This window comes from Buceros rhinoceros, unplaced genomic scaffold (genome assembly GCF_000710305.1).
Source record: "Buceros rhinoceros silvestris isolate BGI_N320 unplaced genomic scaffold, ASM71030v1 scaffold5143, whole genome shotgun sequence".
In the NCBI taxonomy this organism is placed as follows: Eukaryota; Metazoa; Chordata; class Aves; order Bucerotiformes; family Bucerotidae; genus Buceros; species Buceros rhinoceros.
In genome coordinates, this window is record NW_010404063.1 from 3136 (window position 1) to 19580 (window position 16445).

The 16445-nt window shown below is 34.9% G+C and overlaps 1 protein-coding gene across 1 annotated transcript; it reads left to right on the forward strand.

Annotated features, from left to right (window-relative positions):
• Nucleotides 1–389: 389 nt before the first annotated feature.
• Nucleotides 390–15770, forward strand: ODF2L (outer dense fiber of sperm tails 2-like; the record flags this gene model as incomplete). Its single annotated transcript, XM_010133226.1, is given in 12 exon segments — nt 390–452; nt 685–756; nt 1612–1728; nt 4774–4959; nt 5951–6060; nt 6952–7105; nt 7709–7819; nt 10072–10230; nt 12332–12417; nt 12504–12666; nt 13547–13672; nt 15642–15770. Coding segments are annotated over 12 exon segments (1476 nt in total), but the record flags the coding sequence as incomplete, so codon positions are not given.
• Between the last annotated feature and the right edge of the window lie 675 nt (nt 15771–16445).

Here is a 16445-nt window from a genome sequence, read left to right on the forward strand (position 1 = left end):
ATTCTTCAAATTCTCCTATCTAACTGAAATTCCTAAAAAGCTTTAATACTTAGTCTTTAAAATATTACGAGACATACAAACTCTTTTAGTATTTGACTACATGTTTAAATAACATTTTAGTATTTACAGCGTTTAGAGTCCTTTTAGCTAAAATAAAGAAAGAAATCAGTGTCTGGGGTTTTTTTTCAGCTGCTAAGTTCTGTGTACCAAATACATTGAATCTTTAGGGTTTAAACCACCAATTTGAAGTATGAGTATGTGAGTATATTCATATGTACCAGTTTGAAAATGTAGCATATTATATGTACTAAATTAAAAATGGTTGAAAAAATGCTGAATCAATTAAAAAAATTCTTCTGATTATAATGTCTCCTGCTTCTGCTTTCCAGTTAAACAGTAAAAGCATTGACACTTTGATGCAGAAGTTAAGTGAAAATGAAACCCAAAATACTGTAAGTAATTAAAAATTTCTTTCTCTTTTTATTCTCTGCTGTACATCTGAAAATGGTTGCATCATAGGATTATACAATTTCAAGCGAGAGTGACAAAGTGCAAGTATTTGTGGTTTATCATCACAAAATGGAGTCTTAGTTTTACAGCTGAAATCCTTGTTAGCATGCATTATTGTTTCACTGTGGTGTACAGACATGAAAATAATTTCTTTTTTTTTTTTTTTCCATTAAGATTCTCAGAAGAGAAATACTTGAAAGAGAGAAGCATATTAAAGAACTTTCATCCAGGCTTCAGCTTGAAAAGGTGAGCGACCTGTTATGTTGGAATGAATGTGTCCTCCCAATGTAGTAGGTTCTTATTTAGAAATTTTAAATCTGATGTGGAACAACTTGAGGTGCCCAGCATCTCGAAGGATAAATTATTATCTATGCTACCCCCTTAATCCTTCTTACGTTACCTCCCATAAATGGCATTTTCATCAGTACCAGGCTGAGGCTGAGTCTGCCTCTCTTACTGGTATCTATAACGAACACTTGCTCTGGTGCATTACAATGCTGTTCTAGTCCATACTGATAATTCAACTTCTTTCTTCCTGTTTTCATTGTTTCTTATTTAGAATGAGCTGAAGGAATCAATTTTCAAGATATTTCATAGAATCATCTGACCTCAGTTCTGGTGACATAAGTTGCCTCTTCGCTTATGCCTTATGTATCCCCCCAAAATTGGAGTTTTAATTAAATGTATCAATACTTGTTGGTCTTTGGTATTTAATGAAGATCAGTTCAGGTCTAATTAGTCAGGGCAGAGCTTATTAGTGTGGCTTAATTTTGGCCAGCCAAAGGCTAGCTAGATGCCTTTGCTCAGCCTGGATTTCCAAGTTCATGCTTCTAGGCCTTGTTCGTACTACTTAAGAGTCAGATTAAATATAAGGCATCAATAATACATACATTCTTTAAAGTTTGTGACTTCTGTTTAACATTAATAACTTAACTAACAAGTTACTGTTTGTGAATGTACTTGTAAAGCTTGCTTTATCTTTTCTAGCTGTTGAGGATGTTCAAATGTTAGTTACAAACTGACAAAGTAGAAAGCCTGTAGATAGCATCATACAGCCTATCTTCATAGACCAATAGATTTGTTTTCATTTCTCTTTCTTAGGTCAATGCACAGAAAGAAGACCACCTGGCAAGATCAGCAAATGCAGTACTAGCTCACCTGCGATGTCAGATTCAAAGAAAAGAAGTGGAAAATGATGAATTAAAAGTGAAAATACAGGTCAACATATTTTTACTTGTGTTTCAGTTTATTTGAAAAAAAATAGCAAAGCCTTGTTGTGGTCAGAGTTTCACTCAGATATGAGAGTTAAATCTTAAAGTATTGCTTGAAATCAAACTCCTGGTAAAAGAAAAATCACAAACAGTAAAAATCATGAGCATTTATATTTTGCACAGTCTGCCTGACCCCACTATCTTAATTGAAAGGTTTGTTTCTTTTTCTTCTTTTCTGAACTTGTGCATAGGAACAATTCTGCTGAACAGAAGTTAAGCACACGTAGAAACATTTGCACTCACCTAACTGCACTCACTAGAAAACAACAGATCCTGAGGCGGTCTCCATATAGTCAATAGACAGAGATAGCTCAGGATGAGTTTCTCTCGTAAGATAAGGGTGATGAAACACCACCTATTTATTTCTATTGACAGAGAAGGATTCAACAAACCTCTCAATAATACTGAAAGAAAAACAAACTTAACACTAATGCTTAACCTCACTTTGTTTTAAGTAGATTAAATTATTTCCATTTTCTGTTTTAAAGAGATAAATTTGGACATTTGCATCAGTAATGGGCTTTAGAACAAGGTCATGTGTCAGGGCAGAGCTGTATGTGGCCTCAGATTTCAGTATTTGAAACTTGTCAAGAACATAAGCATGAATGAGAACACATCGGCTAAAAAATAATGTATTTCTGATTTCCAAACACTTTTAGTAGCACACATCCCCTATTTTGAAGTTCTTAAGTATCCAAATACAAAAAAAGTCATGTATGTCTATGTCTGTATAAATACCTCAGCTTTTCTTCTGAATAAAAATTGCTTTCTTGTTCTATCTAGTACAATTATAGCATTCCAACAACATTTTTATTAGATAAAGTAACTTGATATGCAACTGCTTTTTCGTTCGATCTTGATTTTAAGGTTTTGTTTGTTTGCTCTTCCAGAAGTGCTAAAGTCAGTTGCTAGCTTAAATCCTGGTGATGATTTGTTAATATCTGCACAAAAGCTTACGAAAGCTTAGCATTACCTTCATGAAATTAATTCTCAATGTAGATTTACCTCAGCCACTGAATAATGCCAAAGTGTGATTGTGACCTCCTGTGGTTGTAACAGGGGATAACAGTTGTTTGCTTACACCAAAAGTTAAAGTCCATACCCTAGACTCAGATTTTCTATTTGCTTTCTTTATTGCAGGTGTTCTGTTCCTGCTCACCCCCAAGTCACACCTTTGTTTATTAAATGCCCTGTTAGCATTTATATATGCAAACTACCTCTTGCATATTTAGGGATTTGTATAATTTTTTTGTGAATTTGTACTTCTTTTTGGTGAGTCCCAGTACCTAAGACCATCTTCAATCTGAAAAACCGTATACACTTTGCATTAATGGTGGAAAAGTTTTAGGTTCATTAGCACAACCTATACTGGGTATAGATATCCTCCCATATGCATAATATGCATATTTTATAGCAACTGGCCAATAGCATCTTGAATAAGGCTGGCACTTAAACTAAGTAAATGGCATGTTGTTCTGGTATTTGTTCATGTAGAATGCAATGAAGTGTCAGACCTCAGCTCAAATGGAAACAAACACATTACTCTTTCATGCAAATAGGATATTTATCAGTGACTTGAGGCAAACTTTACAAGGCTAGCCTGCTTACACCGCTGTAATTTGGCAGAAGAATAATAATGAATGGATATGCATGAATATGAATGGAACTTGCACTTGTCTTTATGAAAGCAGTTGTTGAGAGGAAGCTTATCATGTTTTTGACAAGCTGTAGCAACTTAAAAATAATCACATGTGAAATTCACCTTGAAGCAGAGTCCAGTATTGCTTTTATTGTATGTCATCATGCAGTGTTTTAATGTCTCTTTTTCCATTTGTATTTAAATAACAAATGATATAAGATGAAAAATTCAGAAGTTAAAGGGTTCAGCTTCCTGAATTGGATGGGATCAGTACACCCCCTTCATCGGTGATGTAAAAATCCAGTTAGTCAGAAATATTAACAAGAACAGAAAAGATAATGACAGTTGTAGAACCCAGCTCTCATCTCAATTGCATTGTACATATTTGATAATATAATTAAATCCATTAAAAATACATTTAATGCATATATATTTTATTTTCTGAGTGCTGCAAATTCAAGCACTCAGGAAATTTCAAGTTAGTTTTATAATGTGTGATTTACTGCTGTGGTTTAAGATTTATTGTAGACTTTTAATTTTATTTCAACAATTGTCCATTGTGGACAAGGCAATGCTTAATATTTTCTTTTTACATTTTGTCCTTCACTATCCATTGAATGCAAAATAGAACTTTCTGTAAAAAATAATTTCTTCACTAAACAATTCTGTTTCATTAATAGAGCGAGGCCATTATATGCCTAGGAAAAAGTCAGAGATCTTGCAAGAAGACACTATATTGACAACTAATTTCAGACTATAATGTAATACATATATTCAAGAAAAGACCCTGGTCTTTCCTAGTTTCTTGGCTTAAAAAAACAAAATCCAAGATCTTAACTTCCATTTCCAAATTTCATATGCAGCTCTAGTGATGTGTATGCTCACTACAGATTCAGAGCACAGACTACATCAGTGAATATCACTAGTAGCATCATTAAGGTGATATTCTTTGCAGAAATCAGTCACTAGGGATGATGAAACAGCTTCAATTTTCCTCCTCATAAATGGGTTTAACATCCACGCCGTGTCATCTACACCGAAGTTCTGCATTTGTTCCCAAGAGCACCCAGCGATGGTTAGATTGCTGTCTTTCCCCCTACTCCTGCCTGCTTCTGCACCTTGACTTCTTCTCTTGATCATCTTTGTAATGAGTTTCCCAACACACATATTCTCTTGCCTGCTGCTGTACAGATCTCAGCTAGCTCCTTGGATCAACCGCAAGATTGTATTTGAGATGCAAAGACACAATGCAAACAGATTATAAATGTAATTGGTACTCACGATTATGTTATGTCACGTAGTTATCTGTAAGGTATAGAATTTGAAAAAAGCTTATGTTTATTTATGCCACAGACTCTAGAAAAGAAAATAGCTCAGTGGAAACTTCAAGTTGATGAATACAAGCACCAGATGTTAGTCTTAAGGGAAACAAGTGAGCAAGAGAAGACTGCTTTGAAAAGAGCAGTCAGGTCCCAGAAACAAAGAGCTGAACACTTTGAAGCAGCTGTGGAAAATCTAACCTCCAGAATAAGAGAACGAGTGAGTGACTATGCTGTGAGCAATGCCGTGCTGTGTTGTTTTAAACTGAACAATTGGGACATTTTCACCTGTGGAAAATACAAAAAGATGGCTGGTCGTGTGGTGTTTATATCTCTAAATTTTTTGCTCCTTGGCTAAGGAAAAGATTGCTCTAAGTGACATACAAACTGTTACTACATTCACTGCCTTTGTTAAAATTTAGTAAATGTCTTAAGCCACGAGGCTGTACACTTCAAACTGTAGTAAGTAAGAGGAGTCTGATCACTTTTCAGTTACACCTCTCCTGATTTTCCTGTTAGACCTTTGTGGATATACACTGCCTCAGAAGCGCAGTATGTGACCTGAGAATCCATGATTGGCCTTTGTGACCTTTGTTTCCTTGGTTTATCAGTGTATGACATCTCATGTGGATACTTAGCTTCCTGCTTCTAAGCTTCTTGCTCTGAACGTTTTCAAAATCCAAGTACAAAACTTTCTTCATCCACATTGTTCCTTAGATTCTTGCCCTGTTTATTGCTACAGCGTGTAATTGTTGAAAAAGTCCAGGTGGATCAGAGCTCTGCTGAGATCTTTATTGCCTTATCTGGATCTCCTCACAAGAGTATTTTTTCATACTCGTAGATGTGTTGACATCATTTTGGATATGTCAAAATTGAGCATATATTTTTCCAGTTAGTATATCAGGAGATGATTAACAATGCTTTTTGCTTTCTTTGATCTTTGTGAGAAGGCAGTAGTGGGCCTTTAAGTACTCTTAGCAGTACAGAGGGATGGCAACTAACTCCCGAACCTCTGAGGTTTTGCAGTCGCACTGTTGTTTCCTTTCTCCATTGAAGACCTAGTGTACTCTCAAGATAGCGTTTGTTAGTTAATTATCCATACATCTTTGAGGGACTTTACCTAACTTTGCATTTGTTACCTGGCTATTATTTTTTTTCCTTAAACTGTGGCATTCTTTTGTTACATAATTTGTAATTCCTATGTCCTCTAGGAAGCCAGACTGTCTGAGATACTGTCAGTTTCCAATGTCTGGAAAAAACAGCATGATAGAATCTTTGAAGGAAAGACAACATTAGAAATTCAAACAGAAGATCTGAAGAAGTAAGTAAACTGTTGATGTATTTTGTTTCTGTAGTCACAGAGTGTTATTATTATACTACGTGTAAGGCAGAAGGTCTATTTTATAAAGAACTTGATTCGTGCTCAAATGTGCAACAGCTCAAATTAAATTGGGTTGACTCTTGTTTTTGTTTCAGAAAATCTGACATCTCTGAACATATTTTCATCGTATTTTAAAATGTAGTGCAGGTACACAAGTGCAGGTATGTGATGTCAGACCAGCAATCTGTCTAGCAGACCATTGGTCCGGTGTATATGAGGTGGCATCTAGGAAAGAATAAGAAAGGGAAACATATTTGATACTTTCCTCAAGTACTCATTCTGTTTCCAGCTGTTTTTTGCAGTTTTTGTCTTAGCTGAAAATACAAATCTTTGCTTGAAAGGTACCATTCTAACTTGTTCTACGAGGCAGTAGAACAGCAAAACAAATTTCATTGTTTAACTTCATTAACATGGAAAGGCAATGGTGAGGCACGACACAATTTGTTGCTTTTAATAATGGAAAATACCATTGCTAACCAACTGTGGAGTGTTCTTAGTAGAACATTATCCAACAGAGCCCATAAATTCAATATCATTCCATTTTGTGCAGTATGTATATGCATAGCTGTCTTGGAAGCATGCTGGGGTGTTCTAAGTAATGAATTTATTTCTAATTGAGATAGGACCACTTCCTTGGTGGACCACTCTTTTGGATAGTTTCTTATTTCAATAGATGCTACTTTCTTGGGATGCTTATATGCCTTAATACATTTTTTTTTTTTTTTTTAATAAGAACAATGAAGGAGTATGTGTTAAGGTACAATTTTAATTTAATAGTGAGTTTTGGAAGCATTGTGTATTACACAGAAGCTCTTGGCCTATCTAATCAAGGCAGATAACAAGCCTTTTGGAAGACCTGAAAAGAAAGGAGGAATGGAGAAGATATTCAGATGAGGAAATTCTTGGAAAGTTAAATTCTGTTAACTCTCAAAATGAAAAGATTTACCTTGAAAATGAAAAACTCAGATGAGGAAATTCTTGGCAAGTTAAATTCTGTTAACTCTGAAAATGAAAAGATTTACCTTGAAAATGAAAAATTAAAGGTGAGATCATCATAAATCATTGTTAAATGGCTCTGCATTTCTGATACATTATGAAATGGGCCTTCTGTCTAGAGATTCCAAATTTGTAGAATAAATTTTTCCATCCTTTTTTTTACAGTAAGTGAAAATGAGACATTGAAAGTTTAGCAGTGGAAATCTCTGGCAAAGCTGGGAACAGAGTTGTCTGATCATCTATCTGTTTAACCAGGATGCCATTTATTTTACTGTCACTAGTTACAAAATTGCTTAACTAGAAATTGTTCTTTTATGTTTGTAAAACTTTTGTTGAAGTTAAAGAACTCAGTTTAGCTCAAATACTAATTTAAACTTTCAGAAGGTTTACGGTTTTTGAATTTTATTTATCCTCCAAAGCAAGTGTTCTCATGAGCTGACAAATAAGCAGCGGGCTATTATTTTGTTTGACAGGATAAGTAATTGTGTCACACTTTTTAAAGCCTGCAGGTCACTTGCTAGTAATATCACATTGTAGATGGTGTTATTTTAATAACACTTGTATAATTTTTGTTTTCCATGTTTTAATCAAGTCTTCCCTTGCTACATTGGAAAACAGCCGTGTTTCTGTTGAAGAAGAGCTGCTAAATCTGCAAGAAAAGGCAAAGCTACAGGAAAACCTTGTTGAACAGTATAAAAATCAGGTGACTAGCATATTTAGAATGTTCAAGTATGATTTATAAATTTGTAAACAGTTTTGAGGAAATTGTAAAGGTTTTGCTTGTAATAAACCAGATTTGTTGTCATGGTGATTGTAACACTGTCATAACATTGAGGATGATAGATGAGAGTCCAAGAATAGCCTCCACGCTGTTACTAGTACACATAATCCTTACTGAATTGTGTGAAGCCCAGTTAAAGCTCACTGAAGCCAGCAGAGGTAATTACATACTTTCTTAGAAAAGAATTGCTTCTGAAAAATCAAGTCAGCAACCCAGTAAACTGTATCTGAAAGCCTGATGCCTTTAGTGGATGTATGGAACGATATTTTACCTCTCTTCGGTCATATACTTTTTTCCACATTCCTAAGAACAGTAAATAAGCACCCAAGAACTGTTTTAAGCGTCTTTTTATCTACATAGGTAGCGCCACGTTGAAAGTACCTGCAAAACGTATAAATCAGACTTAAAATGGTCTTTTTGTCAATTTTTTTTTATTTGGTTTTATTCATAGAGAAGAAATTTTAGAACATGAATTCAAAGCTATATATATTTCTGGTATATATTTTACTGACAATCTTTGCTTCCCTCTTTTTAAAATCACTGGCAAGAGAAAAGACAGGATACAAAAATCTAAGTACAGTCCGTATGCCTTACCTGTGGAAAGCATCTCCACAATTAAAGTTAGTGCCAGCTCTAAGAGATGTAGTTCCAAGGAACATCCAGCCTTAAGTAGTGAGCAGGATGAAATTCCCTAGGTTGTAGCCCAGATGCGACCTTTCAGTGATCCTTGTTACCTGGGCAGGGAAGGCTGAGTCACGCTGGCTGCTTCTGTAGCACAACAGTAGCTCATTCTCCATTGTTGAAAACAAAATGTTGGGATCCGACTGCTCTTTACCTGAACCCTTTTACATTTGCTGTGTTGAGTAGGATAACGAAAATGAATAACTTCGTATAATGACAAATAGTGAAATTCTATTTAGAAAACAAAGGTTTTCCTTTATGATTCATATTAATGATTCTATCTTTTCTATTATATTTGAAAGAAACACCTTGCAAATGTGTGTGAAAAATATATGTTGTCTATACAACATACAATTCCATACAATTCTGTAGGACATTGATCTTTCCTACGCTGTTGTGATCCATTTGTTAGAAGTCACAACCTACTGTCTCTTTCTCTTTTTTCCTTTTTCCATGTATAAAATTGTTTTTAAACTCACCAAATGTTTTACTGGCTCTTACTTGTGAGCTGGTGGGGTTTTTTTGGATTTACACAATTACAAACAAGTGCGAAATGGTTTCTAGAGTAATGAATGACTAAGGAATTGGGCTGCTATTTTAGAATTTGAGAATTCTTTTATCACTTTTAAAAATGTGATTTTGCTGTTGGTGATGTTAAATCTAGATTTCTTGACAAAACAGCTGTGAAAGTTGCATAGGGAAGCAAACCTACCATAAGACTTCTTGCTTCAGTTTAACTAGCAGTTAAAACAGAGAATCTGTACAGAGATGAGTTTCAGGTTTTTCAGCAGAGAGAGCTGAATACTGGGACACAGTTAGCACATTCTTAAGCATCAGAAAACAACACAAAATTGGAAAATCACTTTTCTCAGTTCCATGGCACATCAAAATACACTTTTTTACATGGTAAAGCTGAGGCAGGAACAGGTTTTGAATTCTCTGCAATATTCTGTTTTAGAGAACAGAATTAGTCCTCACCAAAAAGTGCCTTAGATGTTAATTGTATTTAATACTAGCTCAATTTTTCCATGACTGAGTTTTAGAATGGAGAACAATATTTTCTGATCCCATAAAAAATATTTGCACAGCATTGTATGTGGCTTCAGATGGCATGAGGTATTGCTCTCTTTTCAAATACTGCTGTAGTGGTAGTGTCAGAATTTTCCCTTTAGGCTGTTTAGTGTGTCTGCCCTCTCCCAAAATATATTGCAATAAAAATATAATCCAAATTTGGGTACTGCATGCTGAACTGGTAACACCTGCATAATTTTGTAAATGTTCGCTCTGCATGTTACAAGTCTTTAAAGAATGTAGTCAGAGATGGAAATTTCTCCAATGGTGAACTTGTAACTTTGTCAGTATTTTATAAAAAAGGTGATATGCAACTTGTGTAGAATTTCAGATTTATTACTTATGAGGAAAGCCATTAAGTATTACGACAATTAATTTATGGTTTTGCACTTACATTTTTCTCCTGTGATGCGACTATGCAGGTGAGGGACAAAACAGAGGCTGAGTTAAAAGAGTTAGAACATGTTTGTGACTTGCTGAAAGCAGATGAGGAAAAGCAGCGAGAATATCAGAAAAGCTTGTGTCCTGGGGGAGGGATTCGTGCTCAGAAATCCAAACCCCTTAGGCTGCTGCAGGTTGAGGTGCTCAGAACATACTGGTTTTTAAAGATAAATGACAAAATTACGTGAAAGAAAGTCTCTGGAACATTTTTTTCCTATTAGCGTGACAGTTGTCTGGTTTCCTTTGTTGTTTGCTTCATAAATCAAAAGCGGCTTCCCTAGAAATAGCATAATGCAAATAAAACGATTGCCAACCGTATTCAAGTGTATTCATTATGTGACAAGACTAGCTACTTTTAGATTGTTAATCCTTTAAGAGGGTATGTTCTTGATCCTTTTGAATACTTACATCCTGAGATGTGTTGCAGAGTTCCTCCCTGAAGATAAATGTGCAAGTCTAGTTATTGCTTGTATTTATTGGAATAATTTAATTCCACGTTAGTTTTGGTTTTAATGACTAACTTATAAACCAGACAATATTTGCTCAGACAAATTTATTCATAAATTACGTTGTTGATGATGTATAATTTTAACATTTTAATGATTACATTGTGTCGGTTAAGAAAATATTTTTTAAATTATGCTTTAATAGGATCGTTTATATTTTTGGCAATATTTTAGCAGTACTGCTTGTGGTTTGTCTTAAGCCTGAATATGAATATTTCTCAGCTTTTTTTTTTCCCTGTGACACCACTTTCAATGGCAGGGCGATGTCTGGGGTTTTGTGTTGTTCTCTTTTCTCTCCTTTTTTTTAATTTTTTTATTTTTTTAGTTTATTTAATGTGCTTTTGAATTAGAAGAGAATACTCTGCTGACATGAATTACAAAAGTGTTTGAATTAGTAGGGTGGGAAAGGGGCTTAATCTTCTTCCTGTGTCAATGGGAAAACTTCAGCTGAAACACAGTGAGTCTCTGTGGCCCTGTAGACTTTATACGATTATAAAAAAAAAAATAGCTCTTGATTTTGTTTTAAATTTCTTGTCAAAATTATCTTTATAGCATCACATTTTGTTCTTGTTTGTATTATTTTAAATGCTCCTTCTCAAAATGCTCGTAATCAAAACTCCATCTTTGCTTAGCAAAGTATTTAAGCAACAACTAGTTTTGAGGTGCATATATAAAATAAATAATTTTAATCTAACTACACATTTTCTTGAATGAATGCAAAAAGCTCCTTAAGTACAGTGAAGACATTGGGAATATAATCACTAATCTGGTGGAACAACAGTTAATTTCAGCATTAAATCTTGGTCACATACTTTAGAGATTTTGACCCTTGATCCTATGACCAGAATTTAGGAAAGTTCCTTTTGAAGTAACTGGACCACATGCAGAAACTCTGTTCTGGATTCAGCTGGGCCAGGACATCAGTTTGCTCCTCTCTGCCGGAGGTTTCTGCTCCTACCGGTCTGCTAGCTGATAGTCACATAAACAAAATCAGCCAGACTAGCTCAAATGACTGGATGGAACTGCTTGAGGTAGTCCAGTGCTTGATGGAGGTTGCCCCTTAATGGTGCCAGCAGGCTGATGATGTGGCTATTTATTGCTACTCTGCCACTGATGGGTGGTAGCAAGAGCAATAATCTCATTGCTACAGTCATGAAATTTAAAAGAAAACATGCAAAAATTTGTCAGTCTGGATTCTGGACAGGAAAGGGCAGTTTGGCTTCTTGCTTTCATCAGCTTCTGCTACTGATATGCCTCTTTTTATGATCCTGATTGTTTATTTGATATTCACTACTTACTTGCTGAAATTCTTTGCCGGTTCTACACTGTTCTTCTGTGATAACTGTATACAATCAATGTTATTTTTATGCTTCCTGTGACTCTAGTGTGAGCGTATTTATTTTTGCTGGAATCTAAAGCTTAAGAGTCAAAGTTCAGAAGGAGGTAGACCCAGCCTGCTCCTAACAGACAAGGCTTCAGGAGCAGTGTATGGGTTTTGTTAGTACTTCACTTGGCTACGTAGCAGGTTTTCAGGCTTAGTGTTCACACAAATTTTCAGCCTGCTACTTTTGCTGTATTTTATTTGTTTTAAATACAAGATAATGTTTACTTGAATATAACATAATGTCTACCTGAAATTACAGTGAAATTGTTTGATTCTGTAATATCCTGTATGTAGGTCTCTTCAACTAGAAACGAATGCAATTAGAAAGTAATTCCTCCTTCCTTTTCCCAGGAGGAAGACAGTGTCAATTCCATGGGCAGACATTCCTTAGAAGAAGAGAACCATAACATTCAGAAGAAATATGAAGATCTTAAAAGGTAACTTTTAAAAATTCTCGCTGGAAGTAATTCCTACGCTTTTCTGCTGTAGTGAATTATAACACGTTAATCTGTTTTGCTTAAAGGCAATTAGAAAAGATGGAATTTCAAAACGAAGTACTTGCTCACCAGCTCAGAAAAGAAGATGAGATTCTTCAGTGCAGTCAATTGCAGCTTGAAGAGAAAATTGCAGAATATAATGGATTAACCAGACAACTGCAATCTGCTTTGGAAGAAGGGAAAAGAATGGTATTGATGATTTAATACATCTCCCAATCTTGTTTGCAATTTCATTAAAAATTGCATTAAAACCAAATGTGCTTGAGAAGAAAAGATGGGACAAGATTATTTTGTATGTAGGGAGCAATATTAAAAAGTTACTGAGAATTTCTGCATGTTTAAATATGGATTGCACAATTCAACTTCTTTGTGCAGTTTTGATCCCTTTGCAATTAATGACAAAGTTCAGTGAACCAACACTTCACTATCATTTTTTGGTGACAAATCCAAGTGCTTTAACCACCTAATATTAAATCCCAGGCACCTGGCAAAAAGTTTCTGAATAAAAGCTTAATCTTGCCTTTTTCTTTGGAATAGTCAGCCCACAAGAACTTTGGTATTGAAATCCTTCTGATTTTAGAGGAAGGCTTTGCATGCTTTCAATCTTTAGCAGAGGTTTGTCACTTGTAGAAAGGATGCAGATGGTAAATCAAATGGAAGAGGAAATGCAGGAATTCAGATTGCAGTGAATTATATTAGTTTAATGAGAAAATATGTATGAAGTTGTAATTTCTCTCTCAGGTTAATCATGTTAAAATAAATTATCTGAATTTTCTCAAAACTGTCTGCGGATATTGATTTGGCTTTGAAAAAATAACAAGTTTGGCTTACCTTACAAATGAGTTACAAAAGTGTTTCCCTCCCAGTAATACTACATTATTTTCCAAATTGAGAATTCTTTAAAATTTAGCCATGTTTGTTTAATTTCTGAGCACGGGAAATAACTAAAGTATTAGCCATCAGAATGGGAAATAGAGCTATTAATGCTAAGGCATAAGGAAATATTTTAGTTTGGACTAGTAAATATGCAAAGTAAATATGCATAATTTCTCTCTCATTACTATTACAGGTAGCTGAAGAACTGGAAAAAATATCATGCAAAGAACAAGCCCTTCAGACAAAAATACTAGGTCTCGAAACTGAAGTGAGAGAGAGGCAAGAAGAGAAAAAACAACTCCTGTGCATATTTCACCATGTGAGTAAATAATACTGTTTGTAACTTAAGAAATTACCACATCACGGTTTACAGTAAAAGTTCCTTTTACTGAAGAACACTCTGCTGGTACAGTTCATACACACTTTCGGGAGCAGCAGTTTAATTCAACTCGACAATACACTTTGTATGTTGATGTTTCTAATAGACTGAACAGATGCCCTGCCTAACTAAATCACTGGAAAAATATTGAGTTTACAGCTCTTATCCAAGCCAGTTTTCCCTGCAAGGCAAAAATAAAAAATGATGTATGAAGTTTTAATTTCCCTCTCAGATTAATCGTGTTGAGTAAGCACACCTATATATAGGTTTGAGTAAATGCATAACACTTCATAATGACATAGTGACGTCTTCTGGGTTTTTTCTGGAGTTGATTACAGTATGATCTTGCGGGAATTTCTGAAAAGCTTTCAGCTTACATACCAATGTTGCACACAAACGTAGTTAGTAACAAGAGATAGTCAGATTTTTCCAGGTGTTAAGGCTTTAAACACCCAGGTTTTGATATGTTGATACTTTCCTGCTCAGCAAAGCCACAGCCTAAGAAGGTATTTTGGCTGAAGTAACGTTCTCTGAAAACAAACAAACAAAGGAGGTCTGATTTATGGTTTTATCTAACCCATAAAATTTCAGCATGCTTTGTATCACTAAAATGTCAGACATGGCAGAATTCCGTAGACTAGTGATGGCAAATCATTTGCTTTAATCAAAGTTTTGGTACGGTTAGGTATGTGTCTTGTGATGAGTGATAATAAATACGGAAGACACTGAAAAGGTTTACTATAACTCTCCTAGACTTTCAGAAGCAATACTCTGTATTCTGGCTTGAAGCAATCAAGATTAAAGTTAAGCCAACCTAACTTCAATCTCTATTCAAGACTGAAATAAGACATCAGAGATAAGGTTCTGAATTCAGTATGCTTTAATTAATTTTTATCTGTATCAACTGTAACTTAGTGTCTGCATTTACCCTAAGAAAAATGTGTTCTTAGAACAAAATCAGGTATTGGCTAGTGTTTTATTCTACTTCAAGTATTTTTTCATACGAATTTCTTACTGTGTTACGGTAGACTAGAAAATAAATGTTCTTGTCTTTTGTCTCAGAAAAACTCACAGTTATGTTTTCAAATGGTTTGCATTTGAAGCTTACAATTAAAATATAAATGTGAAAGATACGTAAATCTGAGAGAAGAATTGTTCTAAGTTAACTAATTGCTTTTTATTCCAAATACATTTACATATAACTGAGAATACATTATGGAAAATGCAGATAAACTCCTGTTACAGTGAAACTGGAAACAAAATAGGACTGTGACGGTAACTTCATTCAGTTATTAATTCTAACCTGATTATTTTTTCCTAAGGCTGGATTTAAATCTGATGAATGTAAATTCATTTTTTAAAAATTTGATTTATTTTGATCAGCTAGCATCTGAAATCCATAATAGACATGAAAGGAAATACCTCAAACCTCTAGTATCTATGTAACAAATGGTGGGCATCAGAAATGGTATTAATGAGCAGGTCACATTGCTATCAATCATCTTTTTATATAAGGAACTATAGGCACCAAAAATCTTGTTGCTTCAGAGATCAGTAACAGATGTTTCACTGAAAAATCAACATGAGAGAGAGTCTTATATCCGTAATAGATTTATGATACTAGGAATCTTTCATGATAAAAATCTGGAAGGTTTGTTTTTACGTTCCCAGACCATTCTTTTGGATTATAAACCTGTTCAAACATGTTCAGTTTGGTTCTGACTGACCACTAATAAAGCTTCAATTTTTTGAGGCCTTTTTTGGGAAACTTCAGTTTTGTGGAGCCTCTGAAAATCTTACAGGTAAATAAGGTTTCTAAAAATTAGGTACTAGACATCTTACATTATTATTATTTTGATTTATTTGTATTTTATTTCTAAATTGCATTGCATTTCTGTTCTTTCTTTAGAATGAAAAGCACTATGAAGTGCGTTTGAAAGAGCTGGAGAACAGCCTACAGAAGTCAGAGAACAAGAACCAGAGCATCCAGAATTACTTGCAGTTTTTGAAAGCTTCATATATAACAATTTTTGGCTGAATTACTTAGTTTTATTTATTTAATCATAAACTTTTCAAGATTCGACTCTAAGTCTTGATGGCTGTTAAAGTCTTATAGTATTCTGCAGGTTTGAGTACCATGTTAGTTCTTCCCTAGGAAAGTTTCAGCTGTGGGCAGGGAAAAGCAGGTCAATCATGACCGTATATCCTACTGGCTGGTCACATACAGAAAATTTACCCGCTATTACTGATAAAAAGAATTGTGTTCTTCATGATACAGATGTGAAAAGGCAGACTCCGTGACAGCAGTGGCAGGTGAGTCAGTAAGGGTGGGGTATGCACACAAAGGTGTAAAGCATCCTGTGAATTCACCATGTGTTAGGTCCGGTGCTGTAAAATCTAACGTGCATCCTTTTAGTCCATGCTAAATGCAGATGATCACAGATCACCTTTCAGCTCACCTGGGGAAGAGAACAGCCGTGGACTGGTTGCATGGTAAATTCTTGAGTATTTTAAGTATTTTAATTCTTAACAATTGAAGTACCTTAATTATTAACAATGATATAATCTTTATCAGTCACTATACTTCTGTTACTTGTTGCCCAAGATAATTATATCTCTTCTGTTAAGACAGACAAAAATTTAGAGAGCAAGAGGTTCCCTTCCTTTCCCCGCAGCTGAGGCCCCACGCAGCCTGCACTCCTGCCCTGCATGG